The following is a 26,129-nucleotide window of genomic DNA, read 5'->3' on the forward strand; positions in this document are numbered from 1 at the left end:
GCTACGGTCAGTCGGATAGCTCATCAGCTAAGCTGACTGTCAGGATGGCGGGTTGGCTGGCTGGCTGCCTGGCTCACCGACTGCTGACTGACTGACTGACTAGTGACTAGGGGGATGGCACGCTGCTCATCAGCTTGCTCAGCCGAACACTGCTGTCCATCCGTCCGTCCGTCTGCCCGCCTGGGTATTCGTTCGTTTGCTTGGGTGGTTTGGTTGCCCTGTCGGGCGGCGAACCGACCGACCGCCGCTGCTGCTTGGTCGTCTATCAGTCTGTGTCCGCCAACTCCCTGCCGGCCGGCCGGCCAGCCGAACCGACTGGCTGCCTGTCTATCTGACTACGGGGCTGGCAGACTGTTCAACTACCGATAGCAAGTCAGACAGATGCGACGACGACGACGACAACGGTGGCGGCGGCAACGCGGCTGCCACATTAACACAGCCACTGCGTCTCCTCAACGCTCAGGGACGGCGCGGCGGCTCTCGGACGACCGACCGACCGACCGACCGACCGACCGACCGACCGACCGACCGACCGACCGACCGACCGACCGACCGACCGACCGACCGACCGACCGACCGACCGACCGACCGACCGACCGACCGACCGACCGACCGACCGACCGACCGACCGACCGACCGACCGACCGACCGACCGACCGACCGACCGACCGACCGACCGACCGACCGACCGGCCGGCCTGCGTGCCCGGTGGCTTCGGTTCGGTGTTCCGGCGCGATCCCTCGTGACAGTTTTCGTCTAGAAAAGAGCTATGAATAGAGGCCGGGGTGAAAGCCGCGGATCAAGGGGCGCGGGTATTCACCGGAAAGTCGTTGAAATTGAATTTCCGACATATGTTCTCGCTATTGACGCCGCGAATCGCCAGGGGACCTGTCGAAACCGGAGAAGGATTGGCAGGACCGAAACATACACTAGCGATAATGGAGGCTGAACTTGAGGCGTAGGGCGTCGTAAACACGTTTCCACAGAATTTGTGAGCGCCAATGTCGGATTCGAATTGTAGAGCAACTCACCTGTGCCAAGGGGGGACACGGTTGATATTTTCCTCCTCCGTCAGAACACGGGCTCAGGTGCAAGCTTATGAATACACTGCTCCGGTCGCTAACGAATGAGGAATGAAATCCGTTCGGAGTTGGTCCCTTGAAATCCTTCCACACGATGTTTGTCTGTAGTGTAGCCGCCGATTCCGCGCATACGGGAGAGACACAAGGGTCCGCTATTCGAGAACGGCGCGCCGATCAGCTGTTTCCCAGAGTCGAGCGAACTTGTAGAACTACAGGCGAACACATGCACTCGTTCTGGAAGGACATCTCGGGAGACGTCCCTCCCGCTCCAGCCCGACTTGACTCGGTCCGTTTAGTGCCGATCAGTCGCGGTGTAGGCAAACAGTCGGATACGCCGGCGGCCGAGCTGACGGACGAACTGAGCGATCGAATGGGCAACGGCAGCCGCAGCTTCTGGAAGCGCTGCGCGCGCGCGGTACAACAGAGGGTCCTTTGACGATCGCCGGCCGCTCCGTCGCTGGGCTCACCAACTCACTCACTTTGATAGGAAAGAGTACTAACACTCAGCCATCCAGCAACAAATCAGTCGGACTACTAGCCGGCACGGCTCTGATTGCGACGCTTCCTATTAGGCGGGGCCGAAAGAGCTCATTCGTTTTCATGCTTAATCAGAGAGATTTCAGCATACGGCATGAGGTCGCCTATCTCTTTGTCTAGAGTATCGTGTGCACTGAGAAAATCACGAAAAATTTATATTATGCAGAAGAATAAATTTTGAGGATTGTATTATGAATCATTAATGTTCGGATAGGAGTCGAAGTCGTATCGGAGCTTGCCCGCTCAAAAATTGTGGGCGGAGACATCGAACAAAATATCGATGCTCATCACCGGACACAACGGCCGCAGACTTTGGCTGACCCAGTTGACAAATCAATCAAACGCTCCGAGGAGCTGCAGAACTACCGCAGTTCAGCCGGATAAACGCACGACCGCTCCACTGATCAGCCGGACAAATTGGTGAACTGTTATTCAATTATTAATCACTTCGCTGAGCAGCGCGAAGCTCGCGAAGATACTGCACCGGACGGTCCTTCAGATTGTGGTGCGCAACGTCAAACCGGATGCGGATCCTCATAAAACCCTACTTGTCATCGCTATGCCCCAGTGCTTTCGAGTTTCGTCATTGGAATGGTGCCTGTATTTTTCGGAAGGGGACCAGTGAGATTCCGACGGATTGTTTCGAAGAGAAGTCAGGGACTTGGGGGCGAATCAAAGAAATTTCGTCGGGGAAGGTGAACACTGATTTGAACGAAAACCTTGCAGGTCTCGAACGCGAATCCCGTTTAAGAGTACAAGCATCTCACAAGCACGAAAATCTTGTTAGACTTTCGATAAGCGGACCGCCTATCGCATGAACTGCTAGTTTTTACCCACGGAGGCTCGCCAACACCCACGCTGAAATATCGTAGTTTTCGGGGCCGGCGGAACCCACCGCATCGAACCTGTCGTGACATTCGGGACAGATTTTCGTCAGTGAGATTTATGACGCTTGCATTTTATGGGTCGATACAATTCTGTTACGTTGGCATTCTCGAAGGTCACGAACGCTCGGTCGCGCGGAAAAGCAACGCTCGAGCCGCTGCACCTGTTCGAGCAACATTCAGCAAGGAGCAATTTCAGTCAAGCTCTCGAGAGCCCCCGAAATTTCGACGATTCCGCTGGGTTGACAGGTCAGGTGGAGATTCGAGGTTCGTGCCGCCTAATGCATCATTACCGGAATCATCTATTCTCGAATAAACTTCCCCATCATGATGGAGATCGGGTTTCTTCTATTACCTCCGCTCTGCTGAACTGGTTTGTGAAAAGTTTCGAACCCTCAAAGCTTCAGAGCGGTAATTTGAACAGAATTCCAGCGATTGTTTGATGAGGGAGCTCGCTCACATGCACCCTCCCCGATCACTTGCGCGAGAAGAGTTCCGTTTTTCGCGCGTTAGTCCCAACCTCGCGCAGATAGCATATGGAGGATCCCGTCGACTGGACGATCTCTACGGTTTGCTCGCCAGTTATTGCTTATGAGCTCGATGGTGTCCCCCCTAATTATGAGTGGGACTCTGGGGATGATCTGCAAAAGTTCCGTCTCGTCGAATTGAAATGAATGTCTGGTCGACTTGGGGAATCGGTTTCTTTCTTCTCGGACTCCGGATGGAAGGTTCACCGGAGCGGTGACGGGAGTACATCCAGGACGCCTGTATAATGCATGCGATCATTCCTGTCAGGATTGGCTTCTCCCTAATCCATAGGTGTTTCGCTCAAGTAGAAAGGAATGCGCGCATGCACGGTCAATTTTACGTCATACTGGCAATCCTCGAGTCCGTCTATAACTCGATATCAGTGTTGCAGCACTTTAGGGTGCGTCTTTTGCGACCCCGGTGTAAAGGCTCCCTAATAGCGGCCCACTTGCGTCACAGAAAAAAACAACACATATTTCGATTCCGTGATGTTAAGTACGGACGAACCCCGAACAAAACGGGGCTCGAGCAGCGTACCCCATCATCATTCCTTGTCGGACGACAGTTGGCACCGGTTCTGATCGATACACCTGGAATGATCCGCCGAATAGAGTCGCTCTCCCCTATACGAATTCTCGCTTTTAGCTCGATACACTGTAATCTGTTGAGTTTGCTGTCTGGCCGAGCTATTATCAGGTTTATGATACATGGAAGGCGAAATTTTTCCGAATATGGCGCTTGTCTCCAGCATCACCTTCGGTGTCCTCTCATGCCATGCAATCTGGGAAGCATTCGCGACCGCCTGCTTCCAGCTGTAATGGGCGAAAAATTATTCCGTAAGAAGAAACAATTGTGCCCGTACCACTCATTTGTGAAATCGGCATACGAGATTTTTTCGGGAATGCTACAGTTTCCTTCGCTACACCCACCCATTGTTCACGTGTATGGCTCTGGATTCCTGCGATATTGTAGGGAATTCGTTCGAGAGGAGAAAAGTATGAGCAAATGCTCAAACGTGACAGCCAGTATTTGGCACTAGGCTCCGAGAAGACTACGACGACGGACCGTTATTCTTCAGAACGTGATTTTCAACTAAGATAGAAGGTCACCCAGAGGTCGTCATCAGAGTTCCACCGAAAAGAACCCGACACCGGATTGGTGCGAGGAATGATGAGCCCCTTGAAGTCGACGATGCGAGCGATCGACGGAAGGGATATTCCACGGCTTCCGTGAACACCTTGCTCATGGGGCGTTAGCGACTCTCGGTCGGGTGTCCGTTGTAAGGTGAGACTTCTCAGAATGGCCGTATCGCGGTCCGGACCCCTGGATCTTGCGAAGATCTTCGTCTACAGGGAGATTTCGAGAAGACGTACGTTTTCGCTCTCAGTCTGACTCAATGTTGTATCCCCGGTTCCCGACCATTTTCCCGAAATTCAGCGAGGGAGTTGGATATCGATTTCTTGATTGTAGGCAAACGGGGATCCGCTGTCATACCTTGCTGTTGACCCTTGTTTCGGACCAATCTTGTTGACGGCTACTGATGGAATCCTAATCTTACATGTTCCGAGTCGCTTTGAAGTCGCTTGCGGTTTGCGTCAAAACTTGGAATTCTTCGGAGATCTCGAGAAGCGTCAGCGAGCTAACGAATCGAAGTTTCACTCGTCGCCGGCACTGAGAGTTCGTCATTCCCTCACCCGCTTATTCCGTCAGAGCAACGGTCCATCGGTGTCGATTTTCCAATGTATCACTTGTTTGTCGTCTTCGATTCTCCGAGTTTTTGTGGTTCGTAGGCTCAATAAAAATATCTACAGACATTCATCAGCGCAAATATGTCTCGGAAATGAGTTTCAACCCTTCCATATATCCGCCTGAGCTCCTCGCTCGATGACTCAAACTCCGTTTTTACCGCTTGAAATTCAGGGCTGGATATATTCGAGACGTTCAGCTACAAATATTTTCATTTGCATCACAGCCGCTTCCCCGTTCATTGTAAGTTTCGAAGATTCGTTCGCGAATGCTTCCCGAGCATGCTTTAAGCCGCGAATTCCTCTCACGAAGAATGCGCGCGCGTTCGATAACCAAGGTAATCAGAGGCATCTCTCAGATTGTGTTCTGTTGTGATACACTTGTCGCTTGTTGTATTTCCTCTCGCAACCAACGTATAATCTGATGCTCTGTAGTCGAACAACGTACAATGATTGATGCTTGGATCGGGTCACACTACCAATCAAAGGCGTCCGACCTTCTCAGAAAACCTGGCTGACGAGCGAACGACGATTTCTATCGGGAACACTGACTTGCCGTGAATACCAATCATAGAATTATCATGTTGCCCATGTGCCCTCATGAGAAAGCTCACTCTAATTCTGTGCGTTTCTCAGATTGATTTCGAACAGGACGTGGAGTCCTAGAGGCCGACACAATGATTCCTTCTCGCATCATGAATCGTGGGCCGTCGCAAATGAGCCCTGTCGACCGTGTCGGTGTCCGGAGAACATTTCGTGTCCTCTGCTCGAGGAAGGACATGGATCAATCGGAGTTCAAGGTCTTTGTTCGAGCCAGGATTCTGTCCCGAGAGCACTTCTCTTGAAGGTTAGGGCTTCAGAAGGTGGGTAGCCGGAGCGTGTCCTTACCCTCGAATACAGGAGGGGACAGAATATCCGATTCTCCCGTGGAAAGATCCCCTTCCTTCCTCATGAATCGGTCACTTATGGTGAGATATTCGTTTGAACATGAGGAGTGATGAGCAATTAGTCGAAGTCATCGAATGTCCGCATCGAGCGCTGCTCGATGCTCTGCGAGACTCTCCCCATGATGCGACCAGTCTAGGCTGCTCCCACCTTACGCTAAAAAATAGTCTCTTGTATGGCGTCAGAACAACTTATCCGGTTCCTTCCAGTCAGCGCGGAATTCCTCTCGCATAGGCCCGGGGTCTAAAGTCATTCCTTAGAGCAACCGCTCGACGGAGACGAGTTCGAAAACACCTCTGAATTCGCAAGAATCAGATTGACATCAAGACCGATCTTCGGTATGCAGCAATATCTGCATTAATAACAAATCTGATTGAGGAGGACACGGGTACTCGATCTAGTCTGTACGATGCTGCTCTCTTTTTATTATATTAAAATTATCACATTTTTGTACACGATCGAGAGGAAGCGATCCTTGCGTATTCTTCTGCGCGCATAGGGTTTCAGGGAGATGAGAATGCCGAACCTGTCGGCGGGGTCACTGATCTGAACTCGAAGCAAGTCACAAAGATAACTCCGCAAAGACATATCCACGCTGATTCGGAAGAAATGTCCCCCATGCGTAGTTGCCAATCATCTGAATGGAAATTATATTCGATCATCTAGAATCTCCGCGCTGAATTCACTCAGCTGGTATTACTAGGCTTATGATACAGTCGTTCGTCAACTGAGTCGGGATGAAATCAGTTGAGCTCTGTACATTCTGGATACCGACCTCCGGGCGCAAATGACACCGCTATGGCGCTGTTTGACACTGAATGGAAATAATTGAACAAAAAGCTAGAAAACTATAACCGGTACGAGATTGCAGAATTTTCTTTGTAGAAATCACGATGTGAACATGGAATAGGCTCCTTGGACATGGAGTGCCTCCCCATGTATCTGTGCCTATCCATTTAGATCCCCGGCTAAGTTCTTTTCCTCCGAAAACTGAACAATAAATATTTCTATGTATTCGTAGCATGAGCTCCTTAGTTGCCGAGGTTTCAAACGTCGTCGAACAGGTTGCTTGGCGGTCGATTGGTGCTCCATCGCTCTGTCGGTGAGAAGTCTCTGGAGCTGTAGTCGGGAGTGTCTCCCACTCCAGAAAGTAGTTCTGCCCGAGCGCTCTCCGTCGAGCTGCTCGTTCCGATCGGGTGGCGGTCTGGAGAGAGATATGAATAGTAGAATACGCAATCGTTCGAGAGAATTTGTTAGCTAATGAAGTCCGATGGAAGGACGGTGATTTATTAATGCTCCTTGAAATTGTAAATTCTTCCAGCGCTAGAGCATGAATTCACAGAGATACTGGACTTCAGATAGGGCCCGCGGATTCCTCCAGCGCTCCTTCGCGGCCAACAAAAAATTTAAATTCGACACTCCGAGTGTAATCATCCCTCAAACGCTCGGGGCTTAAGAACTCTCGGCTCGGAGAATTCTGCTGCAACTTCAAGAACTCCAGAGAACCAGGGAACTCTTTCGCTGACTGATATTTGTGTCTGATTGATGAGGCAGCAATAGCCCGACCATTTGCCGGGCTTTCCGGCCTCCATCACGGCTCGCCGACGAGCGACAAGGATGACAGACTGCCTCGAAGAATAATATATTCTCAAACGGGAGGATCTCGGAACCAATACGAATCAAGCACCAAGAGATCTGTTTGAATTTTATCGTGTATCATGGATGAAGAGGACTGAGTCTAGACGACTCGTTCCATGATTTCTAGGCCGTGCTGACCTTCATCCTGTACCTCCAGTACTCCCTCCACCGAGTGCATTGATGTTTCAGCCGTGGGGATTCGCAGACGAGACCCAAGCGACCGAGTGCGAAACCCAGGACAATTCGAACGAAAACACCTACATTAGTTACTCACTGCGTGAAGAGGTATTATACTCTTGGCTTGGAGCCGACTGCAGTCGCTGCCTCCGACGGATTTCGTTTTCTTCTTGACGCTGACGCCGATTCTTTTCTGAAATTTCCGAGCTCTCGTCAGCATTTTCCGCACTTGCCGTTCTATCTATCCGATATCAGCCCGATTTTCAGTGAGCTACAATAATTAACGATTCACACCTCTCTTGACCAGATCGCGTCCTTCGTCCACAAGGTCCGTCGTCAAGTCGTCATCACTGAGGAACTGCTCGAAACCGAGAGCATGCAGCACCTTGCTCCCCCATTTGAGATATGTGGCGACGCCCAACACGCAGATGAGCATTGGGAAATAGACGTTGAAACCGTCCGAGATGATCGAGATCACATCCATGTGACCCATAATCTGAGTATAGGCTGTCTCGACTCGGTTGTGTTCTTGAGAAATGTGCTGATCCAGATGGATCATCCCGAGGAAATTCAAGCACAAAGGCGGCGTCAGCCGGCAAAGCATCCTGTGAGACAGCAAATTCGGCTCAGCTCTAATACGTAGAGTTTTCAGCTCGAGGAGCATGAGCTCATGGCGCTTAGGTGTAGAGATGAGAATCGAAGAACAAATCTGTACTCACATTCCCGAGAAAATCAGCGAGTATTCACTAGTCTGCTGGTTCGGTACGAGATAGTAGAGGTTGAAAATACGAATTTTGAACACAGTGAAGTAGGTGCACAGACACAGATATCCCAGGGCGAGGACGCAGAGGAGCTCGAGTCCCAAGTAACTGTGGGAAGCTTCAAGCGATCGGTGGATTACGCCAATAATCGAAATTATTGGCTGTCGGATGAAGAATGTGACCTCGGAGAATATCAGGAGCACCGTGAATACCGCGAAGAGCCCGGCGAGGACCCGGAGGAGGAGGGACCTCAGCATACATCGCCAGTACCACTCCACAGTCGGCGTGCAGAAGAGCTTGGTCAGTTGACCGCGCGGCCTGTACTCGAGGGAACTCTTGAATCTCCGCTCTCCACTGGTCTCGTTCTTGGTTATGTCCTCCCAATACAGAATGTCTTGCAGCAGGGTATCCCATTGAACTTGGGTTCGCGTCACACCCTGCATGGCCTTGATGACCTGAAACCGGACGGAAGCGACGGATGATATTTAAGAATGACCCTCGTAGGGACGGTCGGTCCAGCTTGACCTCGGTGATTATCCGCTGGACCTGGAGGAGAAAGCGGAGGCTGACCTGCTTATGGAGTCTGACTAGACTTTTCTCCGAAACGCTCGCTCCAGATGCGGTTGTTCGGTTCCTGCGATTGTCCTCCCATCTGTCCCGGGGAATCTTCGATATTATAACGTCCACGTAATACCGAAGCGGGCTCCCACTCGTGATGCAGTTATTGACTTGGCGCAGTTCCTGTGAGTGGATTTAGAACATTCATCTTCATTATTCAATATTATATCATTCATTATTCTGTGAAATAATCTAATCACTGCCGGGATTCGAGACAGGGTCGCCAAGTTGCTTCCGAAACGATCGACCAGGAACACCTCAAACATATCGAATAACAAACCTCGATGGCATCATCCAGTTTCTCTTCGGTTTCACATTTCTCCATGGAAAGTTTCGCGGCCTTGAAGTACAAATACCTGTGGGCGAGGATCAATAATGTACGCTGACTCGTTTGATACTGACGAGCCTAGCCTGACCAGCTCTGACTTCACGTCATCCGGTACGCGTTCGGCACATTCCCGCTCCACTTCCTTCGGCTTTCTATCGGAAGCCTACCTCAGTGTGTACCCTTTCCGGGAGAGGTTCCACATCGTCCTCGGTAACTCTACGAGACCACTGCCAAGCAGCAGGACTAGAAGGAACAGTCCCCAGGTATTCGCGGCTGTTATGCATACGACCTTGAGTTTCCCCCTGCGAATTCCAGTGTGAGCGATCGTGAGTATCGATTCCTGAACTTCCCTCTATTTGATTTAGAGCGATTATCCCAGATTTGTGTCGATAGAGAACTTACGCGTCGAGCCCGATCCCGTGGATGACGAGATAAACCAATAGCACCACAAAGATGCATAGATAGGTTCCGTAGTAGATTGCATTCTCATACAGAGCTGTTTTAAGCCTCCCAGTCGTGGTGAAGTCGCCGGCCGTCGAGTACGATTGCATGAGGGGCAGGATAATCCTGAAAACATTCCCGTCGTGATCGAATTCGAGCCTACGATGGATCACTATTCAAACTCCTTCTTCCCATCGAGGGAAGAGCCTCGATCGCAAGGTGCCCTCGATAGAAGACTCGAGGCAATGTTTCTAACCAGGTGAGCAGTTGAGAGCTCCAATAAACTATCCGCCACAGGACTGGGAACGCGTTCCCAGGGACATGACTCCACGGTATCATGCAAGGATCTATCGGATGCGGCGGCAACGTTGTGGTCACGTTGGGCACGTCGGTCACGTTTTTCTCAGCGGGATCCACGCTACCCGGTGTGGTCGAGCTCGTTTGGTTGGCATCTTCGGGGAGCAAGAGAAGGGTTTAGAACTCAATCAAGAACCTAGGCCTCGCTCGTGATGAACCTCGTAAGGAGTTCGAGCTGATTCGAGAGGTCCAGGGGCTTAATAGGCCTGACTGAGTGAGAATAAGTGTATACCTGTGGGGGGAGTGGGCCTCATCGAGGATGTGGCGGCAGAACTCGTTTCGTTGCCAGTGAACAGCAGGCCGGGTCTCGGTCCCGGATACGCTCGAAGATCCGTCAGAGCCGCTGCCTGGATCCCGTGAGGGAGATGTTCAGGGACCGACGACAGATTGTTGTAAGCTAAGCACTGCTTGTACGCGGTCTGTAAAAGAAGTTGCATCATTGATCTACTCGGTGCAAAGAACATCATGGTACCCTCGAAAGGTTCCCTTATTTGCGACGGTTTGAAAATTTCGAGGTAGATCCCGTGGATCCGATACCACGAACTACCGCAGGGGCTGGAACAAAATGAGTGAAGGCCACTGACTAGAATAAAAATCAACTTACCGTCGATACATCCAGAGGCATTAGGATGATGATCAACATCGAGAAGTACCACGCCAAGAAGACGCTACCGGTTACGGCAACGTGATGCTTCGCAGGGTTCCCGTAGCGGCATAGGAGTATCGCCGCCGCACAGAAAGTTGACACAAGCCCGAATATTAATGGGCCGAAAGCCATCATGAAATCGGCAGCGGCAGTCCAATCGATCGATGTAGGAGAATCCCCTACGCTGCGCGAATTTCGTGAGTTAATTTCTTGTCTCGACAAAAGCATCGTATTTTCAGCAAGCAAGTTTCCCAGAGAAGTCGCTCAGCTGATTCTGGCTAACTAACACGTCTGAATTTTTTCGGAAGGGGGCATCTCCTCTAGAGAAACTTGACTTCGCGGGTAAACTTGTCGCCGGAGGGAGTCTCTCGCTCGGTCCTCGACATGCTGATGCAGAGGACATTCGGTCGTGACGTCGTACTTCTCAGCAGATCCGACTGAGAGCAGTGACACATCCCACGGCTTTCCCTCGAGTCGACATCGGAACCATTTACACACCTTGTCGCCATCGTCAAGTGTTCCTTGCGGCTCTCTGGAGCCCTGTCTATCTGTCAGCGTGGTCACGGACCGGGTAATTCTCACCTTTACATCCTAATCCTGCTTATGATGTCGATAGTTTCGGCTTAATCGATATTGTGCCATCACTGCGCTCTAGGGCCTGGCCATGTTACTCTTCGTATTCACTCGGGTCTTGGCAATTCCGGAACTCCAGGATTGAGATGCGCCAGAGCAGCGATGAGCGCACGAGAGAAATTATAATCCTTTTGTTTCTGTTACCACTTGTCTCCGGGAAACATTGTACGATTCCTGTTAGACGTCAGGCACGACGTCCGCCAGGGGGCGCTCCGGGCCATCCAAATATTGCACAACCGTGCCCGCGAGATTCGAATGACAGACTATGTCAGAGGGAAGTCATCCCAGGTAGGTAGGTTAACTCTCGAAAGCCATCTCGGAGCGGATGGTCCGATTTATGGGTATACAGGGTGAATCCAACCTGTGGCAACGTGGAGATTCCCCGAGCTCGTTTGAAAACGGCCAGATTTCAGAACGGAAGACTAATACATTATCCATTCCTCGGGGTGGCCGCTGACCCTTAAGAATGAATCGAGCCGCCCATTAATGTTCACCTGGTGGGCAAGGTCTGAGTGCGGAAGAGATTTTGGAGGGTAGATCCCATGCAGGATAGTCTTATCGGCAATCCATCGGTTTCAGAGAGAGAGGAGGGAATCACTTTTTTGCTCCAAGATATTCGACACGGGAGCACAAGAGCTATCGTGAGAGAAAATTATTCTGAGTCCATGCGGCAATCAATACTTGTACTATCCTCCATCTCCACGGAGAATATTCGGAAGTTCTCCTCCCCGAACGCGCTCCAATCGGCGGATAGAAAGCATCTTAGGATTCCGGTACCAGCATGCTCTCGTTTAGCTAATTGTAAGATGTCGAGGGAGTAAAGCGGACCTTAAAAGGAAAGGCGCGGCGTGGGATTGAACCAGCTTGGCCAGAATGTTAGCAGAGAGCCAATCCGACAGCAGCGAATTTTCCGCCGTTTCGAGAATCCGATATTCGCCCCCCTCAGAGGGACGATATTCCTTGGTCAGCAATCCGGGAGTCAGATCTTTGCTCCTACGAGCCCTCGGCCATGACATCAACGGAATGGACACTCGGGACCAGGTCAGACGGACCACTCGCTACCAGATACAATGTGACTGGAATTCACGGACTTGCGACCTCTAGTCTTGAATTTGGGGACTCTGGGGCTCCAGGTGCGAACATTGCCGCTTTACAAAATGCAGCCCTGAGCCTCTTCATCTCCAGCGTGGCCCGCACTCAATTTGCCGGAGTCATCACCAATGCTAAGAAGCCTATCTCCGGGACTTTACATATCCATTCATCTATCATGCCAGCATATCCTCTTGCGAGAAGCTTGCAAGGGAGCTAGGAAGATACTCCGATTAAGAATAAGGTGCGAAGTACCATGGGTCAATATCATTGATTTCGACGATCCCGAAAAGCTTAGTCAAGCATGCGTGCTGTATGTCCGGCCGATCCGGAATGCTGTGATACACTCAAAATTTCGCCGAGTAGGCTGGAGAATCTACTGGCCTGCTGCAAGCCGAGCCATATGGTCGCTCGATCAGATCTCGCTCATCCCCGACGCCGGAATGAAAAATAAGGAACATTTTCCGGAAAAAATCCCCTAACCGAGCAAGATTTTGGACCTTTCCTATGCTCTTTGAGGACCGACGGTTTTCTTCCTCTTATCGGTGTCTCCTTGCGTCACTGTCGACTCACGAACTCAATAGACAGAGCGCATGGATCGCATGAGGGCTACAAGGTCCTTTGGACGTTGTGAGCTCCTTCGGTTAGGAATCGTTATCTATCAAATGTCGGGGTCGACGCATACCCTCTGGGCATCGCAGAAGTTGACGCTGTCGCGTTCTCCGAGTCGACCAGAGGGAAGCGACTTCCAGTTCCGAGTATTCAGCCTGCTCTCGCTCGAAATTCTCCGATCGCTTACAGTGCACGATGACCATCAAATCAATGAATGCCTCGCTAGTATGAGGGTAATAGGTTCGCGGTGATATTCCCCATTCAGACCCGCCCCCACCAACAGCTGTCGCTTGACCGTCGTGGTGATGGAGCACGGGTGTGATTGTCGCGATATCGATCCAGAGCCTCAATATGCAGGAGCCTGACCTGAGTACATTGAAATCACTCCCAGAAGTGCTGAGCGTGTGGAGAGCGAGAACAGTCGTCGTGGAACCCCTGATAGCATAATTTTGCCCCTCTCGTTTCGGAGCTAATAATAATTCGTAATTGATTGACGTGGGGGATCAGTTTCTCACAAAGTAGCTCTCGAGGATACGGATGCTCATGCAGGTTCGGAGCGAGGAGCCCGCCGTCACGTACCCATATACCTACACATCGCTCCGGCGGCGTTTCCCGAATTGAGATCGAAAATTCAGAAAGCTCTGCCTGAGGATCCTGGCACGCTATCGAATAGCGAGCGAGCGGTTGTTTCCATTCAAGCGGAGAGCTAAAACGAGCTGGTTTCATCTTTCAATGCGATATCCGATTCCCTTTGTCGAGCCGAGTCTGCCCTGTCTCCAAACGTCGCCGACGCAGACGGTCGGGTGCCGATTGCCGATGCCGTCTCTTCGTTTTTCTACTTCGAGATCGCGCTTTCTCGTCGATACCGTCGAACAATAATTTGAGATCTCACGTGACGCCGAACGTACAAGCGCCGACTTGGATCGTCGGTGTCGATCACGGTATGGCGATGGTGCCTTTTCAACAACTAGGCTCATTTCCTCGAATGCGACGACGACACCGAAGGAAGTTGCTGACTTGTGTCTCCGGAGGTGGGGCGTCATAAACGGACCGAGAGGAGAAAGCGAGATAGAGGAGAGAGGGAGAGAGAGATTCCGCTCATTACAGATCTCGACGAAGCGAATCATTCTAATGATCGGTCCGAACAGCGTTGTGGCCGTACTTCGTTCTACCTGTGATCAGTGTGATCGTTGAAGTCGATTCCTCGAGTGAGCATAACCCAAACCTTCTCTCCATCCTCAATCATGAACATCGTTCAAATGTACACCGCGATATTGCCATGTTTTGTCGTCGGTGTTCCCGCGTGCTTATCGACGAGAAGACGGAGACCAAACGTCCGCCGAGAGCAGAGGGGAAGGCCCCGGTTTCCCTTCCTCCCTCCCTCTCGGCCTACCCTTGCCGTCTGTGGCCTCAACGAAACGACTGCCGACAACATGTCTGCACCCTTCGAACCATGCGGTTCAGCAGAGCTCTGATGCAACTCTAACTAATACGTCTGCAGCCGAGCCATTCGCTCTTCGACGCCTCCCCGCCACCGCCGCGACCACCGACTCGCTGCCTCGTCGCCGTTGCCCAAATCGGTCGGGAGCGCAAGCGAAGACTGTGCGGCTCGTTCGTTCCCGTGCGCATGGGATTTGAGTTTTCGAGCGGTAGAATAGATCCGAACGAAGAATTCTCGCCCGACCCGCCGCCGGCAGCTCGAACGACCGGAAGTGAACACAGGTAGATAGATCATCGACCTGCCGTGCCGACAACCTCAATCGCAGTGATCATGACCACGGAACCGGGAGTGAAAGATGCCCTTATGGGATCGGATACGCGCGGTGGTTCGCAGAGTCCCTCGTCGTCGGTGACGACACCGACGGATTCGACGCGTGGCGCTATCATCAAGGGCTCGGACACAAACTCCGTGGCATCAGGTGGTGGAATCCAACTCAAGAAACAGCTCGGCCTGCTCAATGGAGTCAGTGTGATTATGGGTGTCATCATCGGATCCGGTATTTTCATATCTCCCACGGGAGTTCTGGGCAAGGCCGGTTCGCCGGGTATGGCCCTAGTTGTCTGGGCAGGCAGTGGTATCATCTCGATGGTGGGCGCCATGTGCTACGCTGAGCTCGGCACGGCGATACCCAAGTCCGGCGGCGATTACGCTTACATTCACGAGGCGTTCGGTGCGTTGCCCGCGTTTTTATTTCTCTGGGTCTGCCTGCTCATCATCCAGCCGAGTTCGAACGCCATAGCCGGCCTCGCTTTCGCCAAATACATCCTGGAGCCGTTCTTCGAGGGCTGCGCGCCTCCAGTGAACGCCGAGAGACTGATTGCTGCGACGATCATCTGCCTCTTGACTTTCATCAACTGTTATAACGTCAAGTGGGCGACTAAACTCCAAGATTGGCTCATGTTCACTAAAGTCGTGGCCCTTCTGCTCGTCATTATCGCCGGCGCCGTGAGACTCGCGCAGGGTTATACGGCGAACTTGGCCAACTTCTGGGTTGGGTCAACGACGGATCCGTCGAAAATCGCGCTGTCGTTCTACTCTGGGCTGTTTTCGTTCGCCGGCTGGAATTATCTGAACTTCGTGACTGAAGAACTCAAAGATCCATTCCGGAACTTACCGAGAGCCATCTACATCTCACTGCCAACTGTGACGATCATTTACCTGTTTGCGAATATCTCATATTTCATTGTATTATCGGCTGACCAAGTGTTGGTCTCCGACGCGGTCGCCGTCACTTTCTCTCAACAAGTCTTCGGCAAATTCCACTGGATCATGCCGATTTTCGTCGCGCTCTCCACGTTCGGGGGTCTGAATGGAGGGATCTTCGCATCGTCGCGATTATTCTTCGTCGGAGCTCGTCAGGGACACTTGCCAAACGTGTTGTCGATGATCAACATCGACTACTTCACTCCAGTCCCCTCGCTGGTCTTCTTGTGTGCCTTGAGTTTGATCTATCTATCGAACACTGACATTCGAATACTGATAAACTACACGGCGTTCAGTGAAGCGTTATTCGTCATGCTCTCCGTCGGGGGCTTGCTGTGGCTTCGCATCAAGAGGCCTGACCTGAAAAGACCGATCCGGGTGAACATAATCTTGCCCATTCTGTTCTTCGTAGTCTCGTTCTGCCTGGTGGTGTTGCCATTCTTCTCGGAACCTCTGGAAAATCTTATAGGTGTCGCCATCTGTCTCTCCGGTATTCCAGTGTTCTGCCTCACGATTCTATGGAAAGATAAGCCCGAATTCTACAAGAACGGCATTGAATCGGTGACCGCCTTCATACAGAAACTCCTCGTCAGCGTACCGCAGGATAAAGTAGATTGATCTACTTGTCGGGAATTCCATGCTCCCCGAATTCAAAACTTCCGAAGCCCGATGTAAATTGTCCGTAACACATTTCTCCCCCTGCTGTCCCTCTGCTCGAGGAGCCGTGTTCCCTTCGGATTAATGATTATGCCGATTGCCACAATCAGCCATGGGTTTGTCTGGAAAACGTAGTGCATACAACAGACTTTGTAAAAACTTTCCTCCCACTTATCGTCAAGGTCGCGGCCTCGCCATCGACTCGGCCCATATTTGCGCAGAGTTCAGACGGTCGATGGTTTTCGAAGGTTTTTCATGTACATATGGCATAGATAGATCCGAGAGGAGAACATTGTCGGAAGATGACTCAACGAGACAGAGTTTTTGAAGATGACCTATATTTTTGTAAGACCCATGATCTTGAAGGGAGCGTTGACGTACAATCCACATGCGACCACTCGAAACAGAATTCCCCAAAGATTTTGCTGGCACGGGACTCATATAGAAATTTTATAGATTCGCTGATTTAATAAAATTACATTTAATTTATACCCGATACAACTTTCTTAAATGGAGGAGTCCAACGGCGTTGAGTATACTGTCTCGACATTGTCCGAGGGTTTTGTAATCTATGTAGAGCGAATCAGTTGGCATAGGCGTTTCCACGGGACCGGAGGGAAAAAACCGCAATAGGGCTCGGATCGTCACGAAGTGATTTCGAGAATGATCGATGATTGGGTCGCAGCACCTGCTGCCTACGGCTCCAAGCACCATGAGCCTCCGAGCAGCTCGCTCGAGGATGACGAAAGAGAGGAGATAGTCTGTCCTCCGTTCGAGCGTTTAAGGTCCCTGGAACTCTCGAAATTCATTGAATGCTCATGGAACGTAGAGTGGACGAGAGAAACTCCCGAAATATTTCGAATGTTACATTCTACCAGGTCAAGATCGATGGGAATAATCTCGATGAGGTTTGGCTTATCGGTGCTTAGATATACTCGAAAGTCAGCTCAGCGACATTAGTAAAGCGGCGCAGATCTTAAAAATCACATCTTAAGGCGCTCGTTCAGTGAATAATCCATGAACATGTTCTACTCTCCAGCGTGATCCAAGCCGGAGTACTTCGAAATGACTGCCAGAAGCTAGTACGAAGCATGCTGAGGTATATGAAGAAATTGAGGGATCGTTCGGTATTGGGTATAATTCGCAGTGCGCCCTTCCTCTCCAGACGCCACACGAGGAATCATTAATCATAACGTTCCGGAGCGAATGTTGCAGTTCACGGCAAAGCAAGTGCGTCTGAGCTCGGAACAGACAAGATCTGCTGCGTGAGCTAGGAATGTATTTGATGCACAGATGGCCCTCTTGTGGGAACGGCTACGGAGTGTCTGAGCAGTTGATGCCTTCTGACGGAACGATGGACCGGAGGAGTCCTTTGAAAAAGAATATCGCTCTGTGACGACGATAGTTCATGAAAGGAATTAGGTGATCCGACGCATCTAGGCAGCATTGAACCAATTAGTCAGAGAGGCAACCGCATCCGCGCTTCGCTCCACAAGCATAATAGGAGCATCTTGGCGCCTCCGATCAGCTGACTGTTCTTCCCTCATCCAGCAGGGATATGGCATCGCCGCCTCTCGAGTCTCTCACTCGATTCAAGAAAATATCGATGATTTGTATCCGCCGGCTATGTCATCCACATAGCCGTACGTCTCCGTGTGACTTCGATCGTGGAGAATGCGGCGTATGATCCGCGGGTCCCTCAGGACTCTTGTCCGGAGAGGGATTTTCCTCCACATGACGGAATTCCGCTTCGAATCTCAAAGCATGAGTATCATCTCTAGATTGTCACTCTTCCAAGTATATCTGGATATGCTCGAGTTTTTCAAGGTCGAGCGACGGATGATATCGACGCACGAATCCGGGCATCGCGTGCAATGAGATGATAGCCCGGTTTCTCACATGACAGCCTGTCGCTAGATCGTTGCTCGACAACTAGACTCGGCAGGCGACCTGACATGCTCCTCTCATATCTTGAAATTATGTCCACGAGCTGCTGACGATTCAATTTCGGAGGATGTGCTTCCACTGGCTACGCGATCAGGATGATCGCTTCATATTTCGATCGCGAAGAGCTCGCCCTTGTGTCACTGACACTCGTTTCGACGGATTATCCGTCGACCCCTCGTTCTGTCACGGAGTCACTTAGAGCTCCTTCCGTCTCACAATGTGTCAACTACATCCGTCGAGCTATTTGCTCGCAGATGAGACAAGACTTTCATGAAATTCGACAACAAACATGAGTATGAGGTTGAGTGTAGCGGATGACACGAACCGCCTATTCAATCCGGGATCGATTCCGATTTCACCACATAGAAGATGAGTCTATCCTTCATTTCAGCGACTCGATCGTCTCTCTCGAAGCCGAAAGCGAATTGAAGAAGTGAAACGAGATGTACTCAGAAATCCATTAGAGCCCTCTGATAGTGTAGATAAAGCTCTGTCAACAACTCAAAGCCGAAAGCAATGCGACATTCTTTTTCCATTCCGAAAAGGTCTTCCGGAAAATCCATCAATCCATCCTACTCGAGCCAAAACGTCGAGGACAACGGGCACAGCTCTCACAGGAGTGCCCGAATGACCGCACGGGAGCGCTGATACAATTCTGATTAGATAAACGAGACCCGCGACCCACAAAAAGTAGTGCCTGTTTCTTCGATAAAAGCTGGAGCATCGTCGAACATCATCCGGGAGAGTATTCATTGATGTGTCTTGTCATCCCGTACTGAGTATTTATTGCCGAAAAGTCACGACTTCGCAAAGAACCTCGTCGATTGAAAACACGAGCACATCGGAGGTTGTTATTCATTTATTCCGGGTGAGGATCCCGTTCCCATACAGACTCGCCTCACGTCTTTCGATATCCAGAGGGAAAGGCCTCTCAGGGGGAAGCGAAATTCCAATTGGAGTGAAAACAAATCTAGTTTGGCGACAAATCGAGATCGATCCATTCTACTTGACCATGGGGATAAAAAAAGGAAAAAAATCGATACATGAACTAATTCATTGATTCACTGCGGCGTGGAACGGGGCACTCACAACACGCGTCACTTTCTCGTTGCAGTTGAGCTGATGAGTACTAAAACTACACACGGCGGCAGTGGCGCACATACACAAAATATGTTACAAATAGCAATGGCAACTAATGAGCTGGCGGAACGAGGCATAAAATAATATTACGCCAGCCGAGCTCAGTTTTCTACTACGGTTATGTTCGATGAAGTACCACCACCCCATCGTTTATCCGCTTCTTCCACGTCGTTTTCCTTATCATTGTCCTCGTGGTCGTCCTCAACGGAATCTGCCGTCCGCTCGTAAAGATCTGCATGTTACGCAGCGAACAGCTCGGAGTCGGGTCAGGAACTTCCCTAAGATGCATCGTTCTGAACCTTTCTCCGCTTTGTTTTTCTTCCGGTCTCCTTATTTTGTTGCGGTTTTTCTCTGCTGTGTTACTCTCATCCAGCCTAGCATTCCATCTCCGCCTGTACTTAGTTCTTTCGTCTGACGACCTCTAATCGAAAGATTCTGATTCAGCCGACATACTCGCTATCGTTCCTAACGCAGGATGTGCTCATCTGCTCAACGTAAAGATTCGCTGGATTTGGAAATTTATTCGTCAGACGGAGGAAAATTGTAGAAACGATTGCCTCGCTTTGTGTTCCGCATGTGTGTGTTCCTGGACGTTTTCCATCGCGGAAGTTTATGTTCGAGTGAAGTATACAATTTTTGTACCAAACTCATCGAGAGTCTCCCTAAGTTCGTTTGTTCACAGTTCACATTCGTTTTGTAAATTCACGCGCAATCTACGACTGGGCCTGAGCAGTTACAGGTTGCTGGGGATAAACAATGGTCTCGGGCAAGTTCTCAGCTAGATTATTGTGCAGAGCTCGGAGCCAGTGTTGAGTTGATCTGGAAGCGAACAAATAAATCTCGTGAGGGGGAGGAAGTCTCCTTCGTTGTCACGACGGCCTGAACCAAGAATACACCTAGGGTGCTGCCGTGGGTCACGAGGATCATCGTCCATCATCATGCTCAGCTGTCGAGAGCAATGGCTGACTGAACTGGGCAGAACATACCTCTCTTCTTTCAAACAATTACTGAAAGTGTTGTCCTTGAGTTGATCCGGGAGACACTGTCTGAGAGCCTCCCTCGCGCGGGAATTATCACTGAGACGCAGATAGCAGCGCACAACGTGCTTCAACAAACGGGAGCTCTGATCCTTCGCCAACGAAATCACCATCTTCCCCAAGATCATGGCAACATGCGAAAATCTCTCATACGTTTGGCAAATGTATGCGAGACCGGTGTCGTCCAAGAGGATTTTTTGGAGGATAAAGGTCGCCACCGTTTTGGATAACTCGCTCCCTATACGAGGAAAAAAATCGGATTAGAGCTCAGTCATGCAAGTCGTCAATATTGTCGTTTGGGGAACGGGGCGGACGCCGATGAATGAAAAGGAATGATAATAATGAATTCAACGTGTACTGACCGCTCTCCATGATCTTGAGACACAAGGGGATGATTTCCGTCGTGAGAAGGAAGTTGATGACTTCTTGCTCATCGGTTTTAACCAGAGCACCGATAACGCCAAGAGACGTCAGTCTCAAGTACTCGAACGATCGTGTTTTCGAAACGGTGTGCAGAAATGGATAGAGATAAAGAGGAATATTCGCTTGCAGGAAGAATGATCTGGTCTCCGGATGACTGGCTACACATTGAAGTAGAGCCAGGGCGTTACAGACTCGATTCGATTGATGGGCCGTCATGGAAGGAGGGTTAATCGATGGATAAACATTGATGATTTCTTGAACGAGAGCGGCCACCGTCCCGAAGGAGTTCCAGAGCATCGGCGCAAGATCAGGCACAACTTCGCGCTTCTTGCTGTGAACGGAATAGAACAGTTCTCTGAGGTGTTTCAAGGGGAGGGAACCCCGGATCCGAATAATAATGCCCTCGACTGTAGAGTAGCCATCAGCCTGGCGGTGCTCGTCGGGCAGCTCGACTCACCTTAATTCAACCAACGAGTTTTCCCGTGTTTCCGGATTGACTAGTTCAGCGATCCATTGACAGACTTTCTCGCGCTCAATCGATGACATCACGCCTCCGCCTCCCGCCGTCGTGACTCCAGGTCCATTCATTGTCACCTGAGGAGACATGAGCACTCTATTCAGCGACAAGCTTTGAAGTTAGCCTAACTCTCTCTACGAGAAGACGGTCAGGATTCTCTTGGGGGTGCCGGAAACGAATTTGCAGAAAATCGTTGTCATTCGACTTCCATGCTGTCGAAGCAGCTCTGGCTTCCAGCTCGGTGAGAGAGGAGAATTTCAAGGATGGTTGCGTGCGAGGAAAGTCCATCCTCTCGAGGCCGAAGAAAAACTTTCACTCCCTTCGCGACCCCCTTTCCCACGGTTTTCCGCTCTGAATTCATCCACCCGCGGGGAAATCCCACTCCCTCTTGAGGTAATCGCGCCCTCCTTGAAGTCTACGTATATTGTCATCATTACCGCGAGATCGGAGACTCCCTTCTCCTAAGGACTCAAGCATGAAAGTCCAACTTCCGGCAGCAGTTCTCCGAGGATTACGCGCGAACAGAAGGTGCGTGGGACGAGCAAGGATCGTATAGACGGTTTGATTCTGCGCATGATCACCAGCGCCTCACGTATTGTCTTCCAGAGGGCTATATAAAGAGTCGCGAGGAAAAAAGAGAATCATCGATGTATGGCAGATATATCGACGTGTCGTTCGTCACTAGAAGCGTACGTAAACTTATAGGATTCACCGGACCGATCCTGTCTGCGATCGAGGACCTCCTATTTCCCAGGCGCGGTCCGAGAGACAGCAGATGGCCGACATACGGTCGTCTTTCCCGTGGGCTTCCCCCAGATCGACCCCGGTCGATATGGGTAGTTTCGGACTATGATTTCACGCAAGGGGAATCGAGAAGGGGACATACAAGGGGCTGGGAATGACCCATCCAATATCCGCTCTGTGACATAGCTCAGAGTCTTCTGCTGTGGAACAGACTGAAGGGCTCAATCGTCCTTTTTTAGGAAGAGAACAACTTTCTACCCGACTATTCTCCGCGCCGGATCTCCATCAACACTAGATATGATCAAATCGAAGGGTTCCCGGTCACCGAAAGAATATGATTCGATTACCAGCGGCAGCCACAGCGACAGGGATGCTTTCGCCGAGAACCATCGCGGTCTCTGCTCGATCCGCGTCTGCTCTCTCCGCTGGAATGATGCACTCCGGTAATCGGGACTTCGTGATCTTAGTGAACAGAGCATCCAGCTAGTCTGCATAGTGGTTTGGTCCACGTCATCGACTCGAGTAAGAGTTCAAATCACGCACGCGAATAGCCTCCACTTTGCTCGACACTCCGGTACCCCGAGGTCCCCGGCAAGGTACTTCGACCGCGTCTAGTACCTGGGTTCGTACCTCGCTCGGTCGGAGGATTCCGATCACCCCGAGTCGACGAGCCACCGACGCCTGGGGGAGATATTGGATGGATGGTTCCGTCGGCGAAATATCGACGACAGTCTATTCATTAACTCATAGCTGTTGAGCTTCGCAGTATTCCGTGAAAGGGATTCAAAGGTCCGAATCTCGCCCAAGAAAAGTTCCGAGTGGCTTGACTGCTCCCTACGAACCAGATCTGGCGATCGATCAGTATCTTTGGCATTGTCAAACGGCACAGATGCGGTTCCCTGACCTCAGACCAGGTATTTCTATCCAGGCCGATAATACGCTCGGTCCTGCTGCAGAAACGACGCAGTTTTCTCAATCATCAGGAATGATTTGAGTACTCACAGCAACGATGGTCGATGTGTTCGGTATCACAAAACTATGGGAGACTGGAAAAATCGGCTCACAGCAACTGAGGACTCCGTTTAGGGCGATAACTCGCTGCGTCTCCCCCAATATGTATCCTTGTGTGAGTCTGTATTTCTGATGATCGGCCTGCTGCTGCTGCTCACATCAACTTCTTCTTCCTCGTCGTTGTTCTCAACAGCGTCGTCTACTACGTCAGGCACAGATGCGAAATGCGAATGATCTTTGTTGATGCTAGTGATCTATGCTTTCCGGTAATGTGTCGACTGAGCGCCTCTCGCCACATCGTTGGCCTGCCATGCGTTATGCGATAAGACGAGTTTCGATTGATCCTTCAATCCAGAAGGTCATCGCTTCTCCGTCGATGCTCGAGGCAGCGGAATATCATAAGGATTCTCCGAAGAGGAACACCGCGAACAGGAGTCGAGTGCCTCGCTCGGATCGGACTCGCCGTCGTCGACGAAAGCTGCTCTCTCATTGTGAGGTACTCCGAGAAGGCTGGATCAAAGGGAGCTTATCCAGCTCAGAGTGGGTCTCGCCCGGAAAGAAATGCGCGAGCTTTTTGCTGTGAGGAGAGACCTTAGACGGGAAATATGCTCAATCGATAAGAGGCCGAGAACTCTCCGCCTGCAAGCACTCAGGGTTCTGGCTCTTCACCAGGCAATCGTGCTCGCCGAAAAGACTGTTTCCGAAAAGAATAGAATAGTCCTCCGAATGTTACCTCTTGAATTTTATTGACAAGACGCAGCTTTTCTCAGACCCCTGGAAGCGATTCTGGAAAAGATTTCCAATCTAAACCAACTACGAATTCCTGGGTGGAATCGGATGGAATCCGCCAAGGTGACGATTCGAAATGCCTGACTACCGGCAAACGAAGGCGGTCCTGTAGAGGCAATCGAAATCATTCCACAGATACTTGAGACTGGCATTCATTTCTACGCAAATTTGTCCGCCTCGGGAGTTGTTCGGTTGCCCTTCGCCCCAGAGAAGTAAACGCCTCGATACCGCTCGACCGTCGACGTAGATCGCGTCCGTTCCGCCTCTGCGAAATTCTGGTCTTAGAGAGTTGGCAGAATGTCACAGTTTCAAAGATATTTTGGGAATTCCTTGTCTATAAAGAGTGCGAATCCCTTGATGTGAGATGCTGTGAATCATCATCGTGAGTGAATAAACAAGGGAGAGAAATATCAGGTGGATCACCAGGAACTTACGCAGTAACTTTCTTGACTCCGATCCACATACGCACGATACTTCGGCGTTTCATGGCCTTGACCAAGATGGCGTGCTCTTTCTGATTCTGCGGCATCGCCAAGGTCATATTGCTCTTGACGCAGAAAGCCAACGCGTCATCGAAGTTCATGGGGGACTGTATGAGCAGGAGTCCGGAGCCCAATTTCTCCGGGGGTAGGGTCGGTCCAGTCGGAGACGTCGAGACGGTGGTGCCTGTGTTGTCGGCCGCTCCGAAGGAAGACTCATCGGTTGAAGTGTCAAGACGATTGTCAGTGTTATCATGATTATTCTTCTTCGCGAATTCTGAACCTAGAGGTTTGGGATTTTTTTCATTATCGACCTCACTCGTCTTGTCGACAACGTTTTGTTCTCCTGCCTTTGGACGATGGTTCAAGGCAGTCATTCCAGGACTCGTGGTCGTTGGTGATAGGTGCAAGTTAGAAACTTTCGAGCTCGAACCATGCTTATGGGAAACGGGGTTTTGAAACGTTCCTGGAGAGGAGGCACGAAATGAGATCATTGCGCCGATGTACGAAAGCGATTTTTGTGCCGGATAGAGAAACGTGCCCGATAAGGAACAGGTGCGATAGAATCTGGATCAAATAAATTTCCTGGCTTCGGAGGGTGCTCACCTTCGTGTTTCCCAATGTCGTTCTGCGGATGCACTGTCGTCGTCGTTGTCGTAGTCCATGAGCCCTCATCGCATTTCTCCAAACAGCGACCATACATCAGACAAGCTTCTTTATTGATCATCAAATGGAACTTGCGAGAATCACTGCTCAAGTCGAAGTAATTTACTCCAGGAGCGCTGACCAGTGACAGGTGGAAACGGTCCTCCGGATGACAGAGATATGTCGCATACAGGGTGCATCCACTTTCACCATAAGTCAGCGACTGACAGCTTCGAAATGAGAGGAAAATCACAGCTCGGTAGATCTCGATCACGTGTCGTTCAGGAATACTCTCCGGAGTCTTGAACCTACCTCAGCTTCAGACACGCACTGAGACACAGCGCGGCAGAATGGAGACTCCCATTCCAGATGGACGGTGCTCCCTGGAGCTCGCGATCCATCCGGTGGAAGCCCGTTGCGAACCGAGTTTTGATTTTCGCATCAACGCATACCAAACAGAACAGAACGAGAGCCGCGGTGGACTTCGTGAACACCATCCTCGGATGGACTCTCGATGCAATCAGGAATCACGGCTCCCGGGATGTGGACATTTCGGAACTGAAAACGATCAGGAGTTCCTCAAAGAATCATCAGAAAGGTATTCGTAGTCGTCGAATCACCCAAAAAGTGAATGGCAGCTCGAGAAGGCTCTCAAATCGGCAATCCGCTCCGCGATCGAGGCAGATAGAGGGGGTCAAGCGATCGGAGGATGCATTAGGAACATCGAACCAAAGGGTTCCGTATCCTTTCCAGCACTAGCATTATAATCCATCTTCCGAGGCACTGTCCTCGATGCATCAATCTCTTGAACGATCATACGATAGGTAGAAGATTTGTGATCGATGAGTGAGTCCCAGACACCGCAGCTCAAACAGTCCCCGATATCCATAGCATTGACTTGCACGTACTCAGACTGGATGAGGTGGAGTCGGTCATTTGTATCTGCGAATACACATTCACCATAAACCTCCAAAGACCTCTTTCTAGGTCTACTAGGGATACCCCTCTCTTTGTG

General features: G+C 50.8%; 3 protein-coding genes across 3 annotated transcripts; 1 reads left to right on the forward strand and 2 right to left on the reverse strand.

Moving 5' to 3' along the window:
- Window positions 1-6,116: 6,116 nt before the first annotated feature.
- LOC100906993 (LMBR1 domain-containing protein 2 homolog) lies at window positions 6,117-11,481 on the reverse strand. The gene is made up of 12 exons (XM_003742837.2): window positions 11,270-11,481; window positions 10,646-10,871; window positions 10,274-10,460; window positions 9,941-10,136; window positions 9,646-9,810; window positions 9,411-9,545; window positions 9,196-9,271; window positions 8,868-9,038; window positions 8,256-8,752; window positions 7,831-8,141; window positions 7,634-7,729; window positions 6,117-6,925 (listed from the first exon to the last, which is right to left on the reverse strand). Exons 2-12 carry the CDS (start codon window positions 10,820-10,822, stop codon window positions 6,768-6,770), a joined length of 2,169 nt encoding a protein of 722 aa, XP_003742885.2. The 5' UTR covers window positions 10,823-10,871; window positions 11,270-11,481; the 3' UTR covers window positions 6,117-6,767.
- A 2,849-nt stretch (window positions 11,482-14,330) lies between these two features.
- On the forward strand, window positions 14,331-16,871 carry LOC100907139 (Y+L amino acid transporter 2). Its single transcript, XM_003742838.2, has one exon. The coding sequence runs from the start codon at window positions 14,793-14,795 to the stop codon at window positions 16,341-16,343; it is 1,551 nt and encodes a 516-aa protein (XP_003742886.1). The 5' UTR covers window positions 14,331-14,792; the 3' UTR covers window positions 16,344-16,871.
- Window positions 16,872-19,818: 2,947 nt separating this feature from the next.
- LOC100907280 (CCR4-NOT transcription complex subunit 9) lies at window positions 19,819-23,383 on the reverse strand. Its single transcript, XM_003742839.2, has 5 exons — window positions 23,193-23,383; window positions 21,387-21,523; window positions 20,869-21,260; window positions 20,456-20,744; window positions 19,819-20,288 (listed from the first exon to the last, which is right to left on the reverse strand). Exons 2-5 carry the CDS (start codon window positions 21,515-21,517, stop codon window positions 20,183-20,185), a joined length of 918 nt encoding a protein of 305 aa, XP_003742887.1. The 5' UTR covers window positions 21,518-21,523; window positions 23,193-23,383; the 3' UTR covers window positions 19,819-20,182.
- Between the last annotated feature and the right edge of the window lie 2,746 nt (window positions 23,384-26,129).

The sequence above is a fragment of the Galendromus occidentalis genome, unplaced genomic scaffold (genome assembly GCF_000255335.2).
Source record: "Galendromus occidentalis unplaced genomic scaffold, Mocc_1.1 scf7180000077433, whole genome shotgun sequence".
Lineage (NCBI taxonomy): Eukaryota > Metazoa > Arthropoda > Arachnida > Mesostigmata > Phytoseiidae > Galendromus > Galendromus occidentalis.